The sequence below is a fragment of the Macaca fascicularis genome, chromosome 15 (genome assembly GCF_037993035.2).
Source record: "Macaca fascicularis isolate 582-1 chromosome 15, T2T-MFA8v1.1".
NCBI lineage: Eukaryota > Metazoa > Chordata > Mammalia > Primates > Cercopithecidae > Macaca > Macaca fascicularis.
The window spans coordinates 108841423-108866985 of NC_088389.1; the positions used below are offsets into that span (position 1 = coordinate 108841423).

General features: G+C 42.1%; 1 protein-coding gene and 1 long non-coding RNA gene across 31 annotated transcripts in view; one reads left to right on the plus strand and one right to left on the minus strand.

Moving 5' to 3' along the window:
• Positions 1 to 11820: 11820 nt before the first annotated feature.
• LOC141408677 (uncharacterized) lies at positions 11821 to 17688 on the minus strand. Its single transcript, XR_012424825.1, has 2 exons — positions 16903 to 17688; positions 11821 to 13661 (listed from the first exon to the last, which is right to left on the minus strand). It is a non-coding gene; the product is annotated as an uncharacterized lncRNA (long non-coding RNA).
• Positions 17689 to 17743: 55 nt separating this feature from the next.
• Positions 17744 to 25563, plus strand: part of CEP78 (centrosomal protein 78) — a 36244-nt gene continuing 28424 nt past the window's right edge. For 27 of the 30 annotated variants that reach the window (XR_012424817.1, XR_012424816.1, XR_012424818.1 and 24 more), the window contains exons 1-4: positions 17744 to 18272; positions 21538 to 21710; positions 21807 to 21879; positions 23219 to 23322. Coding sequence is in view for 20 of the 30 variants with exons in the window: in XM_065530728.2 (XP_065386800.1) it covers positions 18020 to 18272; positions 21538 to 21710; positions 21807 to 21879; positions 23219 to 23322 (603 nt within the window). In the remaining 10 variants the exon portion in view is untranslated. Of the gene's footprint in view, positions 18273 to 18681; positions 18976 to 21537; positions 21711 to 21806; positions 21880 to 23218; positions 23323 to 25563 lie in introns of those variants that run through there. The other 3 variants (XM_074017711.1, XM_074017712.1, XM_074017713.1) reach the window with 2 other exon arrangements.

A 25563-nucleotide genomic window follows, 5' to 3' on the forward strand; every position in this document is an offset into this window, starting at 1 on the left:
GCACATCAAAAAGCTTATCCACCATGATCAAGTTGGCTTCATCCTGGGATGCAAGGCTAGTTCAACATATGCAAGTAAATAAACGTAATCCATCACATAAACAAAACCAATGACAAAAACCACATGATTATCTCAATAGATGCAGGAAAGGCCTTTGATAAAATTCAACACCCCTTAACGCTAAAAACACTCAATAAACTAGGTATTGATGGAACGTATCTCGAAATAATAAGAGCTGTTTATGACAAACCCACAGCCAATATCACAGTGAATGGGCAAAAGCTAGAAGCATTCCCCTTTGAAAACTGGCATAAGACAAAGCTGCCTTCTCTCACCACTCCTATTCAACATAGTATTGGAAGTTCTGGCTAGGGCAATCAGGCAAGAGAAAGAAATAAAGGATATTCATATATGAAAACAGGAAGTCAAATTGTCTCTGTTTGCAGATGACATGATTTATATTCAGAAAATCCCATCATCTCAGCCCCAAAACTCCTTAAACTGATAAGCAACTTCAGCAAAGTCTCAGGACACAAAATCAATGTGCAAAAATCACAAGCATTCCTATACACCAATAATAGACAAACAGAGAGTGAAATAATGAGTGAACTCCCATTCACAATTGCTACAAAGAGATAAAAAACCTAGGAATACAACTTACAAGGGATGTAAAGAACCTCTTCAAGGAGAACTACAAATGACTGCTCAAGGAAATAAGAGAGGACACGAACAAATGGAAGAACATTCCATGCTCATGGAAAGGAAGAATCAATATCTTGAAAATGGCCATACTGCCCAAAGTAATTTATAGATTAAACACTACTTCCATCAAGCTACCATTGACTTTCTTCACAGAATTCGAAAAAACTACTTTAAGTTTCATATGGAACCAAAAGAGCTACATTAACCAAAACAGCATGGTACTGGTACCAAAACAGATATATAGACCAATGGAAGAGAACAGAGGCCTCAGAAATAACACCACACATCTACAACCATCTGATCTTTGACAAACCTGACAAAAACAAGCAATGGGGAAAGGATTGCCTATTTAATAAATGGTGTTGGGAAAACTGGCTAGCCATATGCAGAAAACTGAAACTGGACCCCTTCCTTATACCTTATACAAAAATTAACTCAAGATGGATTAAAGACTTAAATGTAAGACCTAAAACCATAAAAATCCTAGAAGAAAACCTAGGCAATACCATTCAGGACAAGGGCAAAGACTTCATGACTAAAACACCAAAAGAAACGGCAACAAAAGCCAAAATTGACAAATGGGATCTAATTAAACTAAAGAGCTTCTGCACAGCAAAAGAAACTTTCAACAGAGTGAACAGGCAACCTACAGAATGGGAGAAAATCTTTGCAATCTATCCATCTGACAAAGGGCTAATATCCAGAATCTACAAGGAACTTAAATAAATTTACAAGAAAAAGACAAACAACCCCATCAAAAAGTGGGCAAATGATATGAACAGATCCTTCTCAAAAGAAGACATTTATGTGGCCAACAAACATATGAAAAAAAGCTCATCATCACTGGTCATTAAAGAAATGCAAATCAAAATCACAATGAGATACCATCTCATGCCAGTTAGAATGGTGATCATTAAAAAGTCAGGAAACAACAGGTGCTGGAGAGGATGTGGAGAAATAGGAATGCTTTTACACTGTTGGTAGGAGTGTAAATTAGTTCAACCATTGTGGAAGATAGTGTGATGATTCCTCAAGGATTTAGAACTAGAAATACCATTTGACCCAGTGATCCCATTACTGGGTATATACCCAAAGGATTATAAATCATTCTGCTATAAAGACACATGCACACGTATGTTTATTGCAGCACTGTTCACAATAGCAAAGACTTGGAACCAACCCAAATGTCCATTAATGATAGACTGGATAAAGAAAATGTGGCACATATACACCATGGAATACTATGCAGCTATAAAAAAGAATGAGTTCATGTCCTTTGCAGGGACATGGATGAAGCTGGAAACCATCATTCTAAACAAACTAACACAGGAACAGAAAAGCAAGCACCACATGTTCTCACTTATATGTGAGAGCTGAACAATGAGAACATATGGACACAGGGAGGGGAACATCACACACCGGGGCCTCTCAGTGGGGCAAGCAGAGGGATAGCATTAGGAGAAATACCTAATGTTGATGACGGGTTGATGGGTGCAGCAAACCACCATGGCACATGTATACCTATGTAACCAGCCTGCATGTTCTCCACGTGTGTCCCAGAACTTAAAGTATAATAATAAAAAAAAGAACTATTTAGCTACATAGCATGACATACTAATCTGCTCCTGCACACTTTGTTTTGTCTCTAGATAGCTCACCAAATATGTTGAATAGGAAATGAGTTGACCTTGTATCATACCAGGACAATTGCAAGGGAATTACACAGGACTCACAAATGACGGAATACATCATGATGAATGTGTATGGTGGTGCATTTGATGTTGCATGTAGTGGAAATACAGTTTTCTCCATTAGATGGGGAGGTATTAAAATGCACAAAAAGAAACATATTGCACTTTTTTTTTAATATTAACTTTCACTAATGCTAATATAAATTTCGTTTTCTCTTGTATCTGGTAGAACAAAGCTCTAAGACGCCATTCTCGCTTGTGTACTTCTGAGAAAATCGTACAGGAGCAGGGTTGCAGCACGTTACGCAAGAAAAACAGCCCTGAGAATGTTTATGATGAGGCCGCCTGTAATACGTAATTTCTATCTCTATTCTTGACATTTATTCCTAGAATATCAACCTGGCGGTGGTGGTACATCACCCTGCTCTTGATTTTGGAACTTTTAATATGAGATATTTTAAAAACCACATCTCCATCTGTGACCCAGGGAAAAGAGAATAAGCTAATAAGCATTGTGCCTGAGTTACAATTTCTAACACTGTGAAAAGAAGAGGCCACATCATGGGAAAAGGAAAACAGTCTCGTGGGAGCAACTTTGAGCCTCGCTAATGTACCTTATCATTGGTTTCAAAATAGAACCAGCGGGAATCGTACCAGCCCACTATCTGGAAGCAAATAATTATTCACTGGGAAAGGTAATTAAAATGTGGCAACAAATGAGCATATGTAAGCCATAATATCAGATGAAAAAGTATCCTGGAAACACAGGAAATAAAGTATAGAATTTAAAAAATAGAAGCTATAACAATGTAAATTTTCCTAGTTATCTCTGCTAGTTTTCTCCTCCCAATTCCAAAATCACCTCTAAATTAAAAACGAAAATGACATGCATCACTCATCAAAATAATATGAAACAAAAGCCTGTTTATGTTTGTAAATACAATATAAAAACCTATGATTATATCAGTAACATTGAAATACCATTGACAAAATACTACAATACTATGTAATATGTGTGCTTTATTAATAAATAACAAGATCTAGCAGCTGGGCTAACTACCATAATTTTATTACAAATTATAATACAAGCTATCTGCAAAACCAGTATGCGATGTGAGCACGTGTATTTCCATTCTGAGTCTCCTTTCCCACCATCGATCTGAGGGCTAACACATCTGTTTCTGATACGTAGCCTCCTGAGAAGAGAAAGCATTGAGAAGGGTCCTGATCATTTCTGTCCTCCCCTCCAAGGTTTCTGAAACTATGATGGAGCAAGTCATTTTGATTATGAAGTTGTTTGTGGGTGCAACCAACCATAAAAGGTTCCTTGAGACTTCTCATAAAATAAGCCCCAAGACTCTTCCAATTCCTTTCTCACAGTTCAGTGCAACCTAAAAGTTGTCACTGGATTTTAAAAACCCTTGTAACTATGACTTGTGACCCCTAGAGAGTCAGACTGCCACAGTGATATCACTTGCAGTAAATCCTCCGACATGGAAAGCTAACTAGTCTCTGATGCCAGCCTTGAGGGAGTTGGGGATTGGGGAAGCAGTCAGGCTGTCCTCATGGTGATAAGGAAACCGACTTATCCCTATCCATCATTATCCTTCATCATGAGTGGCCAGATGTAGATGTGCATCCAGTATGAACTGGTAATTAGAAGACTGGTTCCCTCTCATGTTGACACACACTTATGATTACAGTTGATTCTCAGTGGATTCTACGATCCATTCTGCATGGCCTAATTAACCAAGAATACAGAAAAAGCATGGAGAACAAGTCAATGGCAGGCACCCAGAGCAAGCAATCAACTAAGCATGTCGCAATCAACTAAGGAGCTTTTGAAAAACACTGAGTCTAGAACATGCACCCATACCAAATAAATCTGAATATTTGGGGCAGGACCCAGGGATCAGTACATTATTATTACATCTATGAAAAAAATGAAAACAATTAAGTAAAAAGACTATCTCATTACCTCTTTGGGTGTTGGGACCATGCATTACTTTTTCCCACTTTCTAATTTTCTTTGCAATTTGAGCTTTTTGTGATAAATGTGTATGGCTTTTATTATATGTAAGTCATCAGTCAACTTTTGCTTTAATAAACACATTGTATTTAATTTTTTGAGGCATAAGCAAAATGGTAACCATATCAACCAGTTTTCTCATTACTTCTATGCCTCTGTGGACAAGCTGAAGAAGCTCATGGAAGAAGTGGAAAAGCTGATCTCTACCTTCAAAGATTTAGCAATGACGACATCAATGAGAAATCAAATGAGGATCTGGTTTCCATAGGGCCACCAATGAATAATCTCTCATGAGTAAATGAATATTGTGGGTGGCTAGTAAATGGCAGCTGCAATGATATCACCTGCAAATCCTTCAGGTTTATACCTGATATGAAATTATGATTATGTGACAAGAGCAAATCTTTCTTATGCAATTGGCTGTTCCGTGAAGATTTTGACTGAGGAATCAAGATACAATATATATTGCATTTCAAAGTGAGTTGCTAAAACAAAATACAAATTTTCAAAAGAAATATCTGAACACCAAAGACAGATCTCATCCCTCACACACATTAAAAATATGAAGAGGATGAAGTACATGGAAGTTGAAGGTGAAACTGGGAGAAGGATTTTGGAGATAGATGTTGGAGTGCTAGATACCTCAACAAGGGTGAGGAATAGAAGATGTTTCCCACTTAATGGTTTTAAGAAGCCCACATAGAGAATTCAAGATGTACTACATTCAGTTTAAGGGAGCAGTGTCCAATTTTTGACTTCCCTGGACCACGTTGAAAGAAGAGTAATTGTCTTAGGTCATACATAAAATGCACTAACCAACAGCAGCTGATTAGCTTTAAAAAAATTCGCAAACAAATCTAACGTTTTAAAAAGTTTATGGCCACAGGTTGGACAAGCTTGATTTACAGGACTATACTTGTATCTGATTCCCACCAAGAAACGTAAACACAATGAGATAGAAGTGTTTAGCAGCTGATCTAGGAGAGGTGGCTGTGGCCAAAGAAAGTGTATTTCCTGAGGAAGAGGTTTGTACCACTCTTGAGAGGTAGGCGGTCTGGGAGCATCAAGAATCTTTCTGAGGACTATCTGAAGACTAAGCGAACATCAGCAGAAGGAAGCTAGCCATGAGTCACTGGATGGTGAGAGGTCGCCAGAGGAGCTGCCAGTGACCAGCTAGAAGAGACAACATTTGCCCACATCAAAGAAATGGAAAGAGAAGCATCCCCCAACAATGGCAGCTTTCATGAGAACCCAGAAAAAATGCACATAAGAGAAAAAAAACAGCTTCACGCTCCAGCAAGCAGAAGCCATCCACTGACAACATCAATCAAATAACTTTCTTGCCCTTTTCACTTCCTTTCCCACCCTCCCAGTTCCAGCCTGAGGAAGCCAAGACAGCCTTGATGGGCAGATGGAGGGAAAGTGCTGTGGGTAGGACAGAGCCAAGTCGACCATGTCCTGAAACAGTACCACAGTGGGAAAAGAAGGGTGATTTACCTTTGAATGAAGATTAAAGTTTCGATCATCACCTGGATCCATAGGAGTTTTCAGTCAGGAGAGAGGAAGAACGAAAGAGTTAAGGAGGCACTGGGAAATAAGAAATTGTTTTACAATTACATCACATGAGTTGTCTTTATTCCACATAGTGGTTACACAAAAGAGGGCTTTTCAAATGCCCGTATCCTTTGACTCAGTCATTTCACCGCAGAGAAAGTGTCCTGCTATAGCTTTGTAGTCAAAAGCAGCTTTTTTGTTTGTTTGTTTATTTGTTTTCAGGATAGATGTTCATCTTTGCTCTTGGAATGTTGCTCTGAGGTTTTCTTGGTTAGGCAAATCTAAAGAAGGAATGAAGACTCCATTGTCTGGTAATTAAGATATACTAAGACTTTTAGCTCCAAAGGAAAATGGAGCAATACTCTCCCCATGCCAGCCTACCTTTATGAATTAAAGAGGTCCATGAGGCTGGGTTGAGAGCCAGTAGGAGGCTAACCAATAGAGTCATTGAAATAAATTAACCTTGGTACATCTGGAGAAGTGGTTATCCCTATAAACCCAAAGCGCTGAAGCCTGGGACTCAGGCCTATTCCAGCCCATGAGAGTGTAATACAGCGGGGTTGCCTTCTCTTGCAAGAGTGCCGAGGTTACGGAAGGGCTCTGGTCCAGCCCAGCGGGAGCTCCAGCAGCTTCAGAGACACCTGTGTATCAGTTTTTACCCTCACGAGGCCTGGACTTTCAGGTGGGAGCAACTTAATGGAGGGCCTTGGGACTTCTACCTTAGTGACTCAACCAAGTCCCAGTGCCATCTTACCCAGCACTATTTCAGTTCCAAGGGACAGTAATACCACAGCCTTACTGTGGTTCCATCCCCAACCTGGGGCCAGGGTGCCTTAGATGCTTTACAGGTGGCCAGATGAGCAGCTTAGAGGGCCTTCAGAAGGGTATCGTGGGTGCCTTATCTCTGAACACAACCTTCTAAGACACTTTCTCAGCACCACAGCTGCTCCATGAGTGCGGGACTTCACTGCAACTTCTACACTTCCCACCCAAAGCTAGTGTGTAGCGGGCAATGGCTCTGCCACAGGGTCAGCACACCAAGGCCCTCAGAGTCCCACGCTGAGACGACGCCTTCTCAAGGCATCTGCAAGACTAGTTCTCACAGAGCTAAGGTGAGAACCTCTGCTTAATAACCCTCTTCAAGTGTATGAGCCTGCTATTTTATTTTAACTACAGAATTACTTCCCTGCCTTACACGGGTGTAACATTTCAATCTCCTGGCTACCCTTTTATGGCTTGATGGGCATTTAAGATGGCCTCTCTGTGGTTCAGCTTGGCCCAGAATTGTTTACTTGCATCATTGATGAAGATGAATTTTGTTTACAGCTTCTAGGCTTCATTCAGGCAGACCCTATTTCCAAACGATCCTTTTACAGAGCTAACCGGGAGGCACTACGGAAAAAGTACGTCCCTCATAACGGTATGAGGGAACTCACACTGTTGCAGGATATTATTTCTTGTGGAAAGTAAAAAAAAAAAAGCTCCTTGTGCTGAGAAGTGTTGGGAAGGACAAGGAGTAGGCCAAGTGGGAGGGCTCAAAATGAGCCTGTTCTCCTCTCACTTCTGTGGAAGACCTCAGCTTTTCAGTAAACCACTTGAGATTACTAAGGCTAGTGCTTAACTTGGGGTTCATGAGGTTTGTAGGCTCTAGGCAATTCTGAATTTCAGTTCTTTCACTGAAGTGTGAGAGTACTGAGCTTATATGAGTGCCTTCCGGGAAAAGACTTGGTTCTCAAGGAGATTCATGATCCCACAGCTTCAGACTCTTGCTATTTGAAAGTGTGATCTGAGAATTATCTGTACTGAAACACCATAAGTATTTGTTAAGATGTAGGTTCCAGGCCCATTCATTCAGAACTTTTTTTGATAAATAACAAATACTTTTTTTTAGTAGCAGTAGGTTGCAAATTATTGCATGGATCATACTTAGACTAAAAAATGTATTCATTGTTTATCTGCAATTCAAATTTAACCAGCTGTCCTGTATTTTGATTTACTAAATCTGGTAACCCTAACTGATAATGGGATGGAAGAAACTCCTTTTTTAAAAAAGAATCTCAATGCAAGGGCTGTTTTTTCATAAATAAAATTAATACTATACCACTGATCATTGGACATTGAGATTATATTACTTGTTCACTAAGGCCTGGAATAGACTTCTACTCCCAGCCTAGAGAGGATTTTTACAGTCATTGGAAGCAATCATGTGCTTTATATCACAGAGGTTTCCAAGGTACAGTGACCAGGGGAATAAGTTTTCGTTTGTGTACTCCAGGCTGTTACTGATGTCTCTTTGTGGTCTTAAACCAAGAAGTCTGGTTAAAAAGTTGCTAAGGAGAGGTCAAGAAGGCAGCGTTTTCCTTTCTGTTTTAGAGCAGACGCTAATAACCACCCTTTTGGTAAAGGAACATTGCCACCTAGCAACAGAATCGAGTATATTCCTCCAGGCTCCAGACAAGGATTGACTCCAACGGCACATTTTCAAGTGCACAGATTTGTGAATTTGGGTTTTGGTTGCCTTCCACTTAGCATTCAGCATCCGTGAGCTTTCCACAGAATGCAGGAAGAAAAAGCCATTTGTCAGTAGAGCCTCAGTTTGTAAGAGGCAAGTGGGAAGGATCTTTGAAAAAGGCCAGCAATATCAGTAAGAATGGCTTCTCCTTAGTATATACTTGCAAATAGGAAAATGAAACAAGCAAAATTGAGTGGACTTCGCTAAAAGAAACGTCTTTCTTTCAAAAACTGTGTGGATGGAATTCCTATTTATGTTGCAATTTGTAAAATGACTGAGTTTTCGATGCATGCACAAAGCTGAAAAAAATTACTAGTAAATAGTACATAGAATCTCATATATAAAAATAACATTACTCAGAAGCATTAAATTTGGCCCCCACTTGAGATCCAAGGATCAACTAAGTGCTCCCTAGGTCCAGTTAATTCTGCAATCTTCAAACCCATACCATGGATTCATAGTCTCATGGTCTCACATGTGTTTCTAGTATAAGGAATAAATCTTGCCATCGCAAAAAAGAAACTATTTAGTTAGAAATTCGCAAGTGTTTGGTGTAGGCCTTTTTTTTTTTGGTCTTCTTTTGCTTAGTAAGGGGACTATCGCTATTCAAAGAAAATTCTTTTCAACTTACAAATTTAATAGTCACTCTTGGCTTAGTGCCACCTGTTTTAATAAATAAGCCCTTGTGAGCTGTGGCAACAAGGATTATGTTGCTGTTATAAATATTTACTGTCCCTTACTTGATGCTGAAAAGTCCAGATTCCAGAGTGGCGTAGTCTTACAATTGGTTACTAAGTATGGATATGTTTTACGAGTTTATACAACCTCCATTAATGAGGTTATTTTACATATTAAGAGGAAAAAATTTTTGAACATTTTAACTTTCAATTAAAACAGTCACCTATTACTTCTTGAACATTTAAAATAAGCCAGACATTGAGCTACAAGCTTACATAAATGAGATGGTTATCATTATGTCAATTTTACAGACGGAAAAGAAAGTTTGGAGAATTTGAGGAATTTGGCTCAGATCACACAACTAGTAAGTATCAGAGTTACGCTTCTGTGCCACTGGTTGGTCCTCCAGAGGCTGGGAGAGCTACCTCACCAGCAAAAGAAGTAGTTAAATTCTGTCAGTACTTAGCTACATCTTTACTTAAGCCAGGCTGAAGCCGGTAACACCTATGTATCTAGCCAAACTGCTTCATACTATGTCCAGAGAGAAGGATGGTTGAACTCAAAAGAAACCCACAGCAAGATCCCCAGGTCGTGATCGCATGACAAAAGGTGACCCTACCACAGGAGATTCCAAAGGTCTCATGTAGGGCGGTGGACATTGGGTAATGTTCCAGTAATTGAATGTTACATAACAAACCACTCTAAAACTTAGTGGATTAAAAGAGCAATTACATATATTTTGCTCACGAATCTGCATTTTTGGGCAGGGGTGAGTGGGGGTGGTTCTTCTCTGCTCTACTCAGCTTCAGCTGGCACAGCTCAAAGGCTGGGGTTGGAATCATCTGAAGGCCCATTCCCTTAAATGTCTAGCTGTGGGCTGGGGCCTTCGCTGGGGCTGTCAGTTGGATCTTTTACATGTGGCCTCTTCATATGTTCTAGGCTTTCCCATAAAATAGTAGCTGCGTTCCAATGGTGATCATCTATTGGGAGAGAAATTCAGGCAGAAGAGGGATTTTCTTTTATGACCTAACCTTGGAACTCTCACCCCTGGGGGTGACCTTATTTGGAAATCACATTTTTGCAGATATAATCAAGTTAAAATGAGGTCATACTGCATTAGAATGGGCCTTAATCCAATGACTGGTGTCCTTATAAGAGGAGGAAAATTTGGACACAGGATATAGGTGGGGGATAGTGTCATGTGGCAGTAGAGGCAGAGATTGGAATGATGATCTACAAGCCAAGGAATACCAAGGATTACTGGCAACCAGCAGAAAAGGGGAGAGAGGCAAGGAAAAGATTCTCCCTCAAAGCCTCCAGGGAAAGCTGGGAACCAGCTCTGCGAATACCTTGATTTCTGACGGCTGGCCTCTTGAACTCTGAGAAAATAAATTTCTGTTGTTCTAAGCAGCTTCAGAAGGAACCAACCCTGCTGACACCTTGATTTCAGATGTCTAACCTCAGAAACTGTAAGAGAATCCATTTCTGTTCTTTTTTTTTTTTTTTTTTTTTTTCCTAAGCTACCCAATCTATGGCACTTTGTTACAGGAGCTCTAGGAAATGAATGCACTCATGTCTGCTGCATTCTAGTCACCGAGACAGCAATGGATTCCACCCAACTCTAAAGGAAAGGTAATACGTCTTCAACATTTGGTGGAGGGTAGCAAAGTTCTGGAAGACAATGAGGGACTGGAAATAGTGCTATGGTTATTTTTAGAAAATACAAACTGTATCCTGGGACATAAAACATGATTGTGTACATGTATACATGCTTAACAATGGGGATAGGATCTAAGAAATGCATCATTAAGCGAGTTCATCATTGTTTGAACATCACAGAGTACACTTACACGAACCTAGATGGTAAAACCTACTATACACCTAGGCTATCTGGTACAGCCTATTGCTCCTAGACCAAAAACCTGTACAGCATGTTACTGTACTGAATCCTATAGGCAGTTGTAACACAGTGGTATTTGTGTATCTAATATAGAAGAGTGACAGTAAAAATACGGCATAAAAGATTAAAAATGGTACACCTATATAGGGCACTGACCGTGAATGGAGCTTACAGGACTAGAAGTTGCTCTGGGTGAGTCAGTGAGTGAGTGGTGAGTGAATGAGAAGGCCTAGGACATTACTGTACACTACTGTAGACTTTATAAACACTGTACACATAGGCTACGCTAAATTTGTTAGTTTTTTAAATGCCTTCAATAATAAATTAACCTTAGCTTACTTTAACTTTTTTACTTTATAAACTTTTAATTTTTTTTTAACTTTTTGGATTTTTTGCTTAAAACACTAAGCTTAAAACACAAAGGGCCGGCCAGGCGCGGTGGCTTATGCCTGTGATCCCAGCACTTTGGGAGGCCAAGGTGGGCGGATCATGAGGTCAGGAGATTGAGACCATTCTGGCTAACATGGTGAAACCCTGCCTCTACTAAAAATACAAAAAAAGAATTGGCTGTACGTGGTGGCAGGTGCCTGCAGTCCCAGCTACTTGGGAGGCTGAGGCAGGGAGAATTGCTTGAACCCGGGAGATGGAGGTTGCAGTGAGCCGAAATTAAGCCACTATTCTCTAGCCTGGGTGACAGAGTGAGACTCTGTCTCAAAAACAAACAAACAAAAAAACACCACAAATACTTTGAATATTTTCTTTCTTTTTATCTTTATTCTACAAACTTCTTCTATTACATTTTTTTAAATTAAAAAAAAATTTTTTGTTAAAAACAAATACATGAACACACACGTTAGTCTAGGCCTACACAGGGTCAGGATCAGCAATATCACTGTCTTCTACCTCTACATCTTGTCCCAATGGAAGGTCTCCAGGGTCAATAACATGCATGGAGCTGTCATCTCCTATGATAACAATGCCTTCTTCTGGATACTTTCTGAAGGACCTGCCTGAGGCTGTTTCACAGTTAACTTTAAAAAATAGGAGTATACTGTAAAATAACAATAAAAACCATAGTATAGTTAATACATGAACTAGTAACATGTCATTTACTATCATTATCAAGTATTATATACTATATGTAATTGTATGTGTTATACATTCATAGGTAGGACAGTAGGGTTTTTAATATCAGCATCACCACAGACACGTGAGGTGTACAGTGTTTATAAAGTCTACAATAGTGTACAGTAATGTCATAGACACAATCATAAAACATGATTGTGTACTTTTTCAATTCCATTATAATCATCATATTTGCCATCCATTGTTGGCTGAAAAGTCATAATGCAGTATGTGACTGTCTAAGTTTTAGCATATTCTTAACCGCATGTTGAAAGGTACTGGAGTTAGAATTCCTTTCTGCCCAGACTAAGTGCTAGGGTTAGTTTCACAGGAAGGAGTTTATTCTGGGAATGCATATATCCAAAGGCAACAAGAGCTGCAAATGTTTTTCCTGTGTGTTTGTTGCTAGAAAGAGAGCTTTCAATGGACTTCAGTGATATGGTTTGACATAACACTAGTGACAATCTAGAACAATCATCCACTTGCTTATGCTATGTTAAAGAAATCTGTGGTCCATGAAGCTGGGCTGTGAGGAAGCTGGGCTATGAGGATGCTGAGGGCTTTTCTTCCCTCCGAAGGTGCCCGCGAAGTCACGCACTGGTTGCCCTGACATTAGTGTGAGATGTGAGGTTTGGTGGTATAGAACTGCAGGGAGTCCCATTCCCGTGTGTTCAATGTCAGTGACAACTGCTGAGGTGCAGCTTTTGTGCTCTCCGTATAACCCTGGCAAACTGAATGATAGTGCCTGGGTTAATACCTCCGTGAGCCCTGGGTTTGTGCACAAAGCATTTACAAGTTTCCCTAGTGAAAAGGTCATCTCCTCACCATTATTCAGCTGGTTAGCTTTTCTGCCTTTAAGTTTTCCCATGTGGACAGGCATTGGGGAAGGGGGGGGAGCACAGTGCTGAAGCCCCTCTCTGGACACGTGCCCATCTCCACTGGAGACAGGTCTCATATTAGCTCTCTGAGCATAAAAATCCTGTCTGATTGCTTCATCTGCTATGTGTCTATGGGGACCCACAAGAGATGCGGGATCCGGTTAGTCTCTCGCGAATCAATCGTTGCCTTGGCCGGACGGGGACATGTTGCCTTCTGCACCCCCTCTTCGCACTCTCTTTCATTTCCCCTCTTCGCGCTCTCTTTCATTTCCCCTCTTCGCACTCTCTTTCATTTCCCGTCTTAGCGCTCGCCTTTCATTTCCTGCAGCGTGCCAGCAGGATGGCCCACAGCAGATCTATTACCCGGAAAAGTACTTCAAGGAGCACTACAAGTACCGGCATGTTATGTTACCCAGAGAACTTTCCAAACAAGTACCGAAAACTCATCTGATGTCTGAAGAGGAGTGGAGGAGACTTGTGTCCAACAGCGTCTCGGCTGGGTTCATTACATGATTCATGAGCCAGAACCACATATTCTTCTCTTCAGAGGAGGTGGTGGCGGCCGCAGTGTGGAGCATGGATTGGAAGGCAGCTAAAGTCAGAAGAAAGAAGACAAGAAAGTTTACATTTGGAACTTGTTTCCCTGGTGAAGTAAGAGGTGTCCTGTTCAGGTGACAGAGCAGGGATGTAGAATGAAGTGTCATGGTGTATTAATCTGTTCTCAAGCTGCTAATAAAGACATAACTGAGCCTGGATAATTTATAAAGGAAAGAGATTTAATGGACTTACAGCTCCACATGGCTGGGGAGGCCTCACAATCATGGCAGAAGGCAAAGGAGAAGCAAAGGCACATCTCACATGGCGCCAGGCAAGAGAGCTTGTGCAGGGGAGCTCCAGTTTATAAAACCATCAGGTCTCGTGAGACTTATTCACTATCACAAGGACAATATGGGGGAAACCACCCCCATAATTCAATTATTTCCACCTGGCTTTGCCCTTGACATGTGCGGATTATTACAATTCAAGGTGAAATTTGTGTGGGGACACAGCCAAACTATATCAAGTGGCAACATGAAAAGAATGAAGGAGAAGGAATTGGAACAGCCATTGTGAGTAGCCATAAGGAAGGTAATGGGAAAAAGAAATGGGGACCACATGTCCGTTAAAATAAGACAGCTTATGTTGCTGGCCAGGTTGACATTGCTCTGTGCCTGGATCCATCAAACCTCACTGCTCTGGAGGCAAGTACAAAGAGGATGAATGTTAGAGATGAGCAGACGAACTTGCAGTTTTATGGAAAGGTAAGTGAGCTAGGAAGTCTGGGTATAACATTGTCTGGATTGACTGAGAGTAGAGCACAGCGAATAAGAGCTTAAACGATACCATTTAGCTGTATTCTACTCAAACACTCACCAGATCCCCTGAAGGAGGAGGGCTCATCTCTTATACCAGTAGAACGTCCCTCCCAAGTCATGCACCTGCAAGGAAGCCAAGGCATTTTGTCTTGGGCCAGGTGTGAGCCTGGTTTGTCAGAGGATCCCAGAGGTGCTGCAGAGAGGCAGTTTTCATTTGGTGTTCAAGGAAGCGTGTGGGTGAACCCACCAGATGCTGAAAGGAGAACTGAAGCCACTTTTTTTTTGAAGCAACTATGAAGTCACAATTTAACTGACGCAGAGAACTCTGAGATTATCAGGCAAGTCCTTGAAGGAAATCTTGCCATCCTATGTCCGGAGCTGCACGCCCCGGCCATAGCGAATAATAATTGAGGATTAAACGCCTGAGCTATATTCATTTCCACCCCACACCTTCTCCCTATCTTTGCCTTTTTTCCCCTGTACTAATACCTCATTAAAGATGGCGCTCTTCCTGCTGCTTCTTTACTCACTTTTCCTGCGCCGGGAAAATTGTTACTTAATAGCGCAAGCGCAACATGACGTCCGACTGGAGAAAACGAAACTAACCTGGCCACGCCCTCGGCAATGAGATCATTTCCGCCTTAGCCCAACCCCTTCCCTTCCAAGTGTATATAAGGCAGTGCATTACCGCCATTAAACGAGACTTGATCAGAGCACTGTCTTGTCTCCATTTCTCGTGTCTCTTGTTCCCCAAATTCCCACCCCCTCCTCCAGGGCCTGCTCTGACTATCCCGCGGGCCGGGATAATCCTAAAAATAAGTAAGCACAGGAAACATAAATTTTAAATGAATATGTTAAATGATTATTACTATGAAGAAGTCTTCTCTGAGCTGCATTCACAGGCAGTGGTCACAGGGTGCTGACAATAGCTTGTGAGGATAATAGGGAAGAATGTTCCTACAATTAGTCGTTATTCAGCACTTACCCTGTGCTAACGCTGTGCTACGCATAGGGAATGTAAGCATGAATGAGACATGGTTCTTGCCTTTAAAGGGCTTACAGACTATGGAAGGAAAACCATATAAAAAGAGGCTTATCATTGGATGTTCTAAGTGTTATGCTACAGGGTGTCAGGGAGCACAGTAGTGAGGTACTAAACAAGCACGAGAAGAGAGATGAGGGTTAGAGAGAAACAGGTTTTTAGGGAAGCCCCAAACCAAGGCTGGGAAAAGAATGGAAGTTAGCCCACTAAATAAAGGAGCAGCCTATGAAAAGGCCCAGACAGCAACAATAGGACATCAGAAACTTCAAACAGTTCTGTGTATCTAGAGAAGACATGCCAGGAAGAACGTAGCAAGGAGAGAACAGAGGTAGTCAAATTATGAAGAAGCCTGTATGTCAAGTTATGTGATACAGATCTGATCCTGAGGGCAACGAGAAATCTTGGCTTTCTGGGGGGCAATTTGATGGAGGAAGAGAACTATCTGTGTTAGAAGTCATCTGTCTACAGTGGGGAAATTACAGCTGAGCAGAAGACAAGAACACCCAGAGAAATTGTACAATGTCAGAAGGCTGAAAGCTGAGGGTAGAAACCTGACGAACAGCAACATTTAGAATGGGTAAGCAAGAGAAGCCCAAGAATACGACTGAGAAGAAGAAATTCGAGAGGTAAAGAAAAAAAAAATCAGGTGGCTTCATGGGAAACAGGGAAGAGGGAGCTTTAAGAAGGTAGGGACACTACATTAATTGATGCTGGAGACTAGCAAGAAACTGGATATCATAAAGTTGGACACAATTTAAATTTCCATCAACAGAAAAACAGACACATTACTGTATGTTTACTGCATGTTTCTACATGGAACTCCTATACACAACAGGGAAAATAAATAAATATCTCTATATGTCAACACGGATGGACCTAGTAAAGGTAACGAAAAATAAAGTAGGAAAAGAAAATATAGAATATTATATACTGCTTACTTACGTATGTAGCAGAAACATAAAGACATACATTGCAATGATGAATACCAAGTTCAGAAGAGCAGTTATCTCAGGGTCAGTTAGAGAGTAGTAGTGATTGGGAGGGTGGTTACACAAGGCTCCTCAACAAGAATGGTAATGTTTCACTTCTTAAGCTGGTTTATGAATATACAAGTGCTTACTATGATTTGAGCACGTAGCACATAGAAATCATTGGTGACCACATCTCCGGAATTTTAGAGGCGCGTGCATGTGTGTGTGTTGGTAGTAAGTTGGAGTATCCGGAATGCAGTGGGTGGAAGAGGAATGCGATAAACACAATGTCTAAGGCTCTACCCGCGGAATATCATTGCTCTAGCAATCGGATAAAATTATCTGGATTCTTCCACTTTGCTTCCACTTAACTTTCCTGTCCCTCAGTTTCCTCTTTTGTAAAGTAGAATATAATAGTATATTTTTTGAGGAGATGTTAGGAGAATGAAATGATTTCATACTTACACAGTGCTTAAAATAATCCCGAGAACATTATTTCAAATAAGTACTGGTTATCAGGGAGTTAGCCAACATCATCGTCAGTACAAAACAAACTGATTCACAGCAAACACAATGAAGTCCTGAATTCATGAAACACTCTTCAGTTTGCCAGGAGCCGTGTGAGATATGCAGCAACTACAGAAATTAAGGCTTATTTGTAGACATTAACACAGACATAAAAGATTTAATGACCGCAGTTCACGTTCAGTCAGTCGTTCCTACATCCCTTGAGAGCAATCTCTGTGCTGGCTGGACGCTGCAAACACAGACAGATTCCTCAGATGTTTAGACTGTTTTTTAAAAGTGCGTTGTTACATCCACATTTCACTTTTTCTTCTCTTTTTTTTGAGACGGAGTTTCGCTCTTGTCGCCCAGGCTGGAGTGCAATGGCGCGATCTCGGCTCACTGCAGCCTCCGCCTCCCGGGTTCCAGCGATTTTCCTTTCTCAGCCTCCCGAGTAGCTGGGATTACAGGCGTCTGCCACCATGCCCGGCTAATGTTTGTATTTTCAATTGAGACGGGGTTTCGCCATGTTGGCCAGGCTGGTCTCGAACTCCTGATCTCAGGTGATCCGCCCGCCTCGGCCTCCCAAAGTGCTGGGATTACAGAGGTGGGCCACCGCACCCGACCACACATTTGACTTTTATTCGGATCGATCAGTAAACACTTTCGTAAACCCTCACACTCTCCTGACCACTATCTAGGGTCGCTGCCAGCCCGCCCGTTCTCAGGAGGCGGGGCCTGCGTGCCGACGCACAGCGAGCACGTTGACGTCTTCGCGCACCGTTCCACGGCACCGCCCACCGGCTTGAATCCCGGCGCCTCAGAGGACTATGAGGCGGGCGCCAACCGCCTGGGCCGCGGGGCGGGAGGCAGCGCGGGAGCTGGGCGTTGAGGGACCGGCCTAGCGTGGGGCTCTGGCCTTGCGTCTTCCGACCGAATAGCCGCTCCTGAGCCCGGTGCGCGGCTGCCGCCACCGCCTGGCCGTGGGTGCCGGAGCGGCCGGGCGGCGACCCAGGGTTCCTGGGTGGGCGCGGGCGGCGTCTCCGCGGCGGGCATCCCCCGAGGCCGCCCTCGGGCCATGATCGACTCGGTGAAGCTGCGCCGCGACAGCGCGGCGGACTTCTTCTCGCACTACGAGTACCTGTGCGCGCTGCAGGACTCGGTGCCGCTGCCCGCCGTACGCGCATGTCTCCGGGAGGGCGTGCTGGACTTCAACGCCGACCGCCTCCGCGGGGTGGACTGGGCACCTCTGCTGAGCACTCTCAAGATCAATAAAGACCTACCCTTGATCTCCATCAAGAGCTTCTTCCAGCCTTGGCTGGGGGACACAGGTTTGTAGTTCCCGCCTCCAGGGCCCCTCTGTCGGTGCGGTGAAGTGGGTTTTTAGGTGGGTGGTGTCCATTGCCGGGGTATGTGTGCAATAGACGGGGTGTGCGGCCTGGAAACTCACCAACTAGGTGAGTGGCTTAAGGTCTCTAGGGCTTCAGTGTGCTCATCCGTAACATGGGCTTAATAACGAGACCCAGGTTATGTGCGCCTTTGCAAGGATTCCCTGCGCTGCTGATGCCTGCAGAGCTCTTAGCACAGTTTGGGACGTCATTAAACATTTGACAGATGTTACCTATTTTATTGAATGACTTTAATTTGCCTGATAGAGAATTAAGCAGGTAGGAAATTAATATATGTCAGCCTTTGTCTTCATTCGTTTTTTTTTTTTTTTTTTTTTTTTCCGAGACACAGTTTCACTCTGTCGCCCAGGCTGGATCCAGTGCAATGGCGGGATCTGGACTCACTGCCACCTCCGCCTCTTGGATTCAAGTGATTCTCCTGCCTCAGCCTCCCCAGTAGCTGGGATTACAGGCCCGCACCATCAGGCCCGGCTAATTTTTGTATTTTTAGTAGAAACGGGGTTTCAGCATGTTAGCCAGGCTGGTCTCGAACTCCTGTCCTCGGGTGATCCGCCCGCCTCGGCCTCCCAAAGTGCTGGGATTACAGGTGTGAGCCACCGCGCTCGGCCTGTCTTCGTTTTTTAAGGTATATATAAGAAGTTTGTAAAGTGCTTTACAAATAGAAGCCATTTGTAAATGTATGGTGGTATAATTAGGGATCCAGACTCTGATTATTCGGAAAATATGTTAGGTCAACCACGATATATGACAAAATGCTTTTATTCCTTTGAGCACTTAGCATTTTGTGCATAATGGAGGCAGCTTCCTATAGAGGCTAGCTAGGTAACAGAAGGGAACAGTTTGTGCCGAAGTTTTGGAATTAGGAGAGAGTATGGCAAGCTGAGGTACAGGACTAGAATTTAGGGTTTGAGAAAGAGCAGAGAGTTGAGGCTGGAAACCTTGTGGGGGCGAAACAGGGAGGGTCCTTGTTTGTCCTGTCATGGGTTATCCTGAAGGTTTTGGGAAACCAATGTACGATGATGAGATGGAATTTCTAGAGGAGCTCACTCTAACCTCCATGTGGAAGGCAAATTAAATTTGGAAGGATGGTGAATTGTTGTAATCTAATGGCCCAAATTAAGGTATAGAGAAGAAGGGCTGGGGCCGGGCACTGTGGCTCACGCCCGTAATCCCAGCACTTTGGGAGGCCAAGGCGGGTGGATCACCTGAGGTCAGGAGTTCGAGACCAGCCTGACCAACACGGCGAAACCCCATCTGTACTAAAAAAAAAAAAAAAAATTAGCCGGGCGTGGTGGCTGGCGCCTGTAATCCCAGCTACTTGGGAAGCTGGGGCAGGAGAATCGCTTGAACCCAGAAGGTGGAGGTTGCAGTGAGCTGAGATTGCACTATTGCCCTCCAGCCTAGGCAACAAGAGCAAAACTCTGTCTCCAAAAAAAAAAAAAAAAAAAAAGAGAAGGGTTGGATTGGGCGTGGGAAGAGGATCTCAGTTTGTCTTTAATGTTTTAAGAGGGGTCTGTGGGGCATCCAAATATGTCTGCTAGGCAGATCTGGAACCAAGATTTAGGCTTTGTGGGAGGACAGGTATTTGAAGGCATGGGAGGGACGTAGATTATCCACAAAGAAGATCCGGATAATTGTAGGTCTGAAAGGTGTTTTTTAAGTGGATATGGATGTGAATATGTTTATAAGCTGAGAGAAAGAGGGAGGATGTGTGATCTGGGACAGGAAATGATTGTTGATTTAATTAAAAACAACCTGACCGCTTGTTGTGTGCTCGGCCCTTTTCTAGGCTCCGGAGTTAGCACCATCTCTTCTGCAAGGACAGTTCAACACATCTGCTTCTGAAAATAAGTCAGATTGTTCTCTACATCTCATTCAGGTGCAGGAACTGTTCTGTACCTCTGAATGGACTTTACTTAATCAAAATAATAACAGGAACCAAGTCAGGTGCAGTGGTTCACACTGTTAATCCTAACACTTTGGGAGGCCAGGAGTTTGTGACTGGCCTGGGCAACATAGTGAGACTCCTGTCTCTATAAAAAGTAAAAAATATTAGCTGGGCTTGGTGGATCTCTTGAGCCTCGGAGGTTGAGGCTGCAGTGAGCCATGATTTCGCCACTGTACTCCAGCGTGGGTAACAGAGTGAGACCCTATCCATGACCCTCCCCCCACAAAAAATAAACAAAAAAAAAACAGGAACCAAAAGAAATTAAAGATGGGAGGGACCTCAGAGTCAAGGCTAGCCTACTAGATCTTGCCTAATATTTTGCACTGAATGTAAGAAAAAGGTATTACAGATCATTCTTGTCAAGATATTCTTCACTGAACCTTCTTTATCTCTTGCATCCAGTGGGTCTAGGTTGTAGATTTTAACCTACATATTGCTTGTCCATCCTTAATTACATTTTGCCTGGACTATTGCAGAAGCTCCTAGCTAGTTTTGCTGCCCCTGAGCTTGGTTTTTCTTAGTTCATCTGCCTACTTTGGTTCAAGTGATCTTTCTAAAAGGAAAAGACATGCTTAAAGTGGCATGCCCACACAGGACCGGTGTGTATTGGTTGTTTGTGTTCTGCACAGAGGCACTGAAATCCCAGCTGTGTTCTGTTAAGCTTCCTGGGGTTGGTCTTGAGGAAAGGGAGCTTTTTCCCATTTCCTTTATCTCTTTGGTTCTCCAACAGTGAGGTACATTTTTCTGACCTGCTAGGGGTGTCCTTAATGTGTCAGTGGTAGCCCTGGTCCTCATCACCTGTGAGGTAAAAGTCAACTCTCGCAGTCTTGCTTCTCCCTGCCTCTCTGTAAATTTCTGACTCTACCTGCTACAGTTCTGGGCTTTAGTCAGATCCACCTGCAGTTTTCCAGTGCCCGGCAGGTGTCAGAGTTAGATGACTTTGCTCTTGCTGTTTCCTCTGGTTAATGCATCACCCACTCTGACCACATGTTGTTCTCACCTTTCTAGATTCAGCTTCAGGATTATCTTGAAGCCATCCTTTCAGTGCAACTTCTTTGCTTCCATGAGAACCTCTATGTAGGTAGTTTGATGTATCTCATGTGGCTTGAGTTTACATGTGTCTGTCCTTAAGAGGCCTTTAAGGACATGGCTCATTTCTGTGTCTTAGCACAGAGCAGATGTTTTTGAATCATACATTGTATGATTGAAGTCACTAACTTTCCTTTATCTTTGTTTTAGGTTCTGACATAAATAAATTTTGCAGAAGTCGTGTTCCTGCGATAAGATACAAAGATGTGACCTTCCAGTTGTGTAAAGCTCTTAAAGGCTGTTTAAGTATATCAAGTGTGCTAAAGAACCTGGAGCTAAATGGACTAATTCTGAGAGAGAGGGATTTAACTATTTTAGCAAAGGTAAGCTTTGTCTAATTTGGCCTGTAGACATTTGATAGTTGCTTTTGGAGGAAAAAAAACTTCAATAACATTTTTAACTTTTCCCCCTCATTAAAGGGATTGAATAAATCGACTTCTTTGGTGCACCTGTCTCTTGCAAATTGTCCAATTGGAGATGGAGGTTTAGAAAGTGAGTTTAAATCTCATTTGACTCTTGTCCTGTCAGGCCGGTTTCATGTTTCCCTACATGCCATGTTAACTCCCATCTGTACCTTTATCTTACTACTGCCTCATGTGCTTGTTCAAACCTTGGTCCAGTCTCAAGTCTACCATGAAAGCTTGGCATGCTGAATATAATCTGAACTAACTTTACTTAAGTTTGTGTTAAACCACAGACCACACAGATATATACCATCTGGTGTTCTCTGTTTTTTGTGTTTGTTCATATTTTAGAGTTTTTCTTCAAGAAATATTTATGGGAAGGAAATAGCAAGATGTAAAGAGGCCGGGCGCGGTGGCTCACGCCTGTAATCCCAGCACTTTGGGAGGCTGAGGCGGGTGGATCATGAGGTCAGGAGATCGAGACCATCCTGGCTAACATGGTGAAACCCCGTCTCTACTAAAAAAATACAAAAAAAATTAGCCGGGCGTGGTGGCGGGCGCCTGTAGTCCCAGCCACTCGGGAGGCTGAAGCAGGAGAATGGCATGAGTCAGAGGTTGCAGTGAGCCGAGATTGCACCACTGCACTCCAGCCTGGGCGATAGAGCAAGACTCCATCTAAGAAGAAAAAAAAAAAAAGGAGAAAAATCATCATTATTTTAAATAATTAAAACATATATACAATCAATTTTAATGCGCTATGGTATGTTCCAAAATAGGAAATATAGGGAAAGTGCTGTATGGGAGCATATAAAAGGCTGGCAGACTCGGGGAAGGGGGTGGGGTGTTGGAAATATTCACAGAAGGTGACTGTTGGTTGGGATCCTGAAGTCTTGACCTGTGTTCATTGTGTGGAATAGTGGTCTGGAGGGGTAAGGAAGCCTGCATTTCAGTTTGAGGGAGCAGAGAGTTTAAAGGCCTCTGTCTTCTATTGTTCTAGTACATTAGGTGCTCTAGTGTAGCACCTAATACAATTCTGGGTTTATAGTTGACACTGAATTGTTGGTTGATAACAGATTGAGGTCTGCTGTTGGAAATGAAAATAGGAAGAGTTTTGTGTTTTTTATGTTTTTCTTTCAGATGTCTCAAAAAGTATGTAGAACTGTACTGTGGTCGGGAGTAAGGTTGCAATATTCAGTCTATTCAATTTTGGCATCTAAATAGAATTGAGCTATTGCAATAAACTGGAGTAACACTTTGTTACTGACATATTTTAGAATGGACCAATCAGTTGCCTAGGTAGATTGTAGATAGTGATTTTAAGAATACAACTATAAAATAGAAAAGATACAAGAAGAGCAAATAAATCAAGATTGACTAGGTTGTATAGACTCTTCGTCTTATTGTATATGGTTTTTTTTCCATTTTAGTTATTTGTCAAGGTATAAAGAGCTCTATCACTCTTAAGACAGTCAACTTCACAGGATGTAATCTGACATGGCAGGGAGCAGATCACATGGCCAAGATCTTAAAGGTAACTTTATGTTCCAACTTTCATGAAAATGTGTTATATGATTGCCACACATTAATATTTTGATACAAGACAGCAGTTATTTTTGTCTTTTGATACATACAGGGATTGCAGTTTTAGTTTTGTTTAAAGAATATGACCGATTTTCAGACTGGAGTTCTACCATTTAGTAAAAGTAGTATGCTTAATCTTAGAAATAGGAGATCTAAAACATAATAATTATGTTTTTCTGTAAATGTGGTTTGTGGAGTGGCCAACGGCCTGCAGAGCAACATGCCCAAGTTTTATTGTGACTACTGTGATACATACCTCACCCATGACTCTCCATCTGTGAGAAAGACACACTGCAGTGGAAGGAAACACAAAGAGAATGTGAAAGACTATTATCAGGAATGGATGGAAGAGCAGGCTCAGAGCCTGATTGATAAAACAACGGCTGCATTTCAACAAGGAAAGATACCTCCTACTCCATTCTCTGCTCCTCCTCCTGCAGGGGCGATGATACCACCTCCCCCCAGCCTTCCGGGTCCTCCTCGCCCTGGTATGATGCCAGCACCCCATATGGGGGGCCCTCCCATGATGCCAATGATGGGCCCTCCTCCTCCTGGGATGATGCCAGTGGGACCTGCTCCTGGAATGAGGCCGCCCATGGGAAGCCACATGCCAATGATGCCTGGGCCCCCAATGATGAGACCTCCTGCCCGTCCCATGATGGTGCCCACTCGGCCCGGAATGACTCGACCAGACAGATAAGGATAGAGGGGAGGCTTCATTGTATCAGTTTTATATTACCTGTTCTGCTTCACCAGGAAGGAGATCATGCTGCTGTGATACTGAGTTTTCTAAACAGCATAGGGAAGACTTGCTCCCCTGTCCTATCAAAGAGAGAATAGTTTGGGAGGGGAGAAGTGGGACAAAAAAGATGCAGTTTTCATTTATATTGGGAAATGTGAAAATAAAATTGTCAACTCTTTCAATTAAAAAAAAAATGTGGTTTGTAAAACAATAATTTTAAAGGTGTCTTAACAACTTTATAGTGGTTATTACTACTGTGTTTAGGATAAAATTACATAATAATGTGACATGAAGCCTTTTTAGTAATTTGATGGTATAGACCAGGGGTAGTCAAACTATGGCCTGTGGACCAAATCTAGCCTGTGATATGTTTTTGTAAATAAAGTTTTGAAACATAGTCATGCACATTTGTTTACATATTAACTATTGCTACACCCTACACTAGGAAAGTTGAGTCGCTGCAAAAGAAACTATATGACCCACAGAGCTGAAAATGTTTACTTTGGGGCCTCTACAGCCCAAGCCCACTCTCCCTGGGATAGATAATGGTTACACATGTGGATTCTGAAGCCAGACGGCCTAGGTTAAAACCCAAGCTCTCTCCCATTTAATAACTTGTGACCATGGGCAAATTACTTAACCTCTCTGTGCCTCACTTTTCTCATCCGTAAAATGTGTATAGTAAGAAAACCTGTGTCTATCATTCTTAGGATTTAATGACCTAATGTGTATAAAATAGTGCTTGGCTATCTAAGTGTTTGCTGTTATTTCCTCTTATTGCTTTTATACAGTTATTATGAATAGCAAATGACACAATTTTCATTTGACAGAGTCATAGGAACTTTGAATCTTCTGTTGTTTTAGAATGTAATAAGATTTTTTTTCTCTTAAAATCAGTGTTCCCTGTTACCAAAATTTACTTTATGGATATAGAGAAGTGATTATATCTTTAAGATAGTACCTGTGGTTAAAACTCAAACCACCAATTTCCTAAGGCATATCAGCCTTGCTTTGTATATTCTAGGCCTCTAAATTTGGTGTGCATACCCTAAGAAATATGTGAGATCCCTTGGGTTAGGAGAAGAAAATATTAACCTCTATATTTTTATATCATTTAAAAAATATCTGTTGTTTCTGTTTGGTTTGTAATATACATAAAATATGTATGTAGAACTTCCTGTATATAGTTTATTAATAAATAACATATATGTGTAATGTTTACCTGTGGGATATCCAGTCAAGTGTTTAGAGACCACTAGAGGACAGAATGATATAGTTTAGAGGCTTGGCAATGATAGAATTTAGAACCAATACCTTCACTTGGCGTGTAAAGAAAATAAAATTCTTAGAAGTTAACTAAGTTGTCAGTTTACGTAAAATAATCAGTAACAGGTCATTAGTGGTTAGGGTCACACAGCTGGTCAGTGGCAGACTAGGATCTGGGTCACT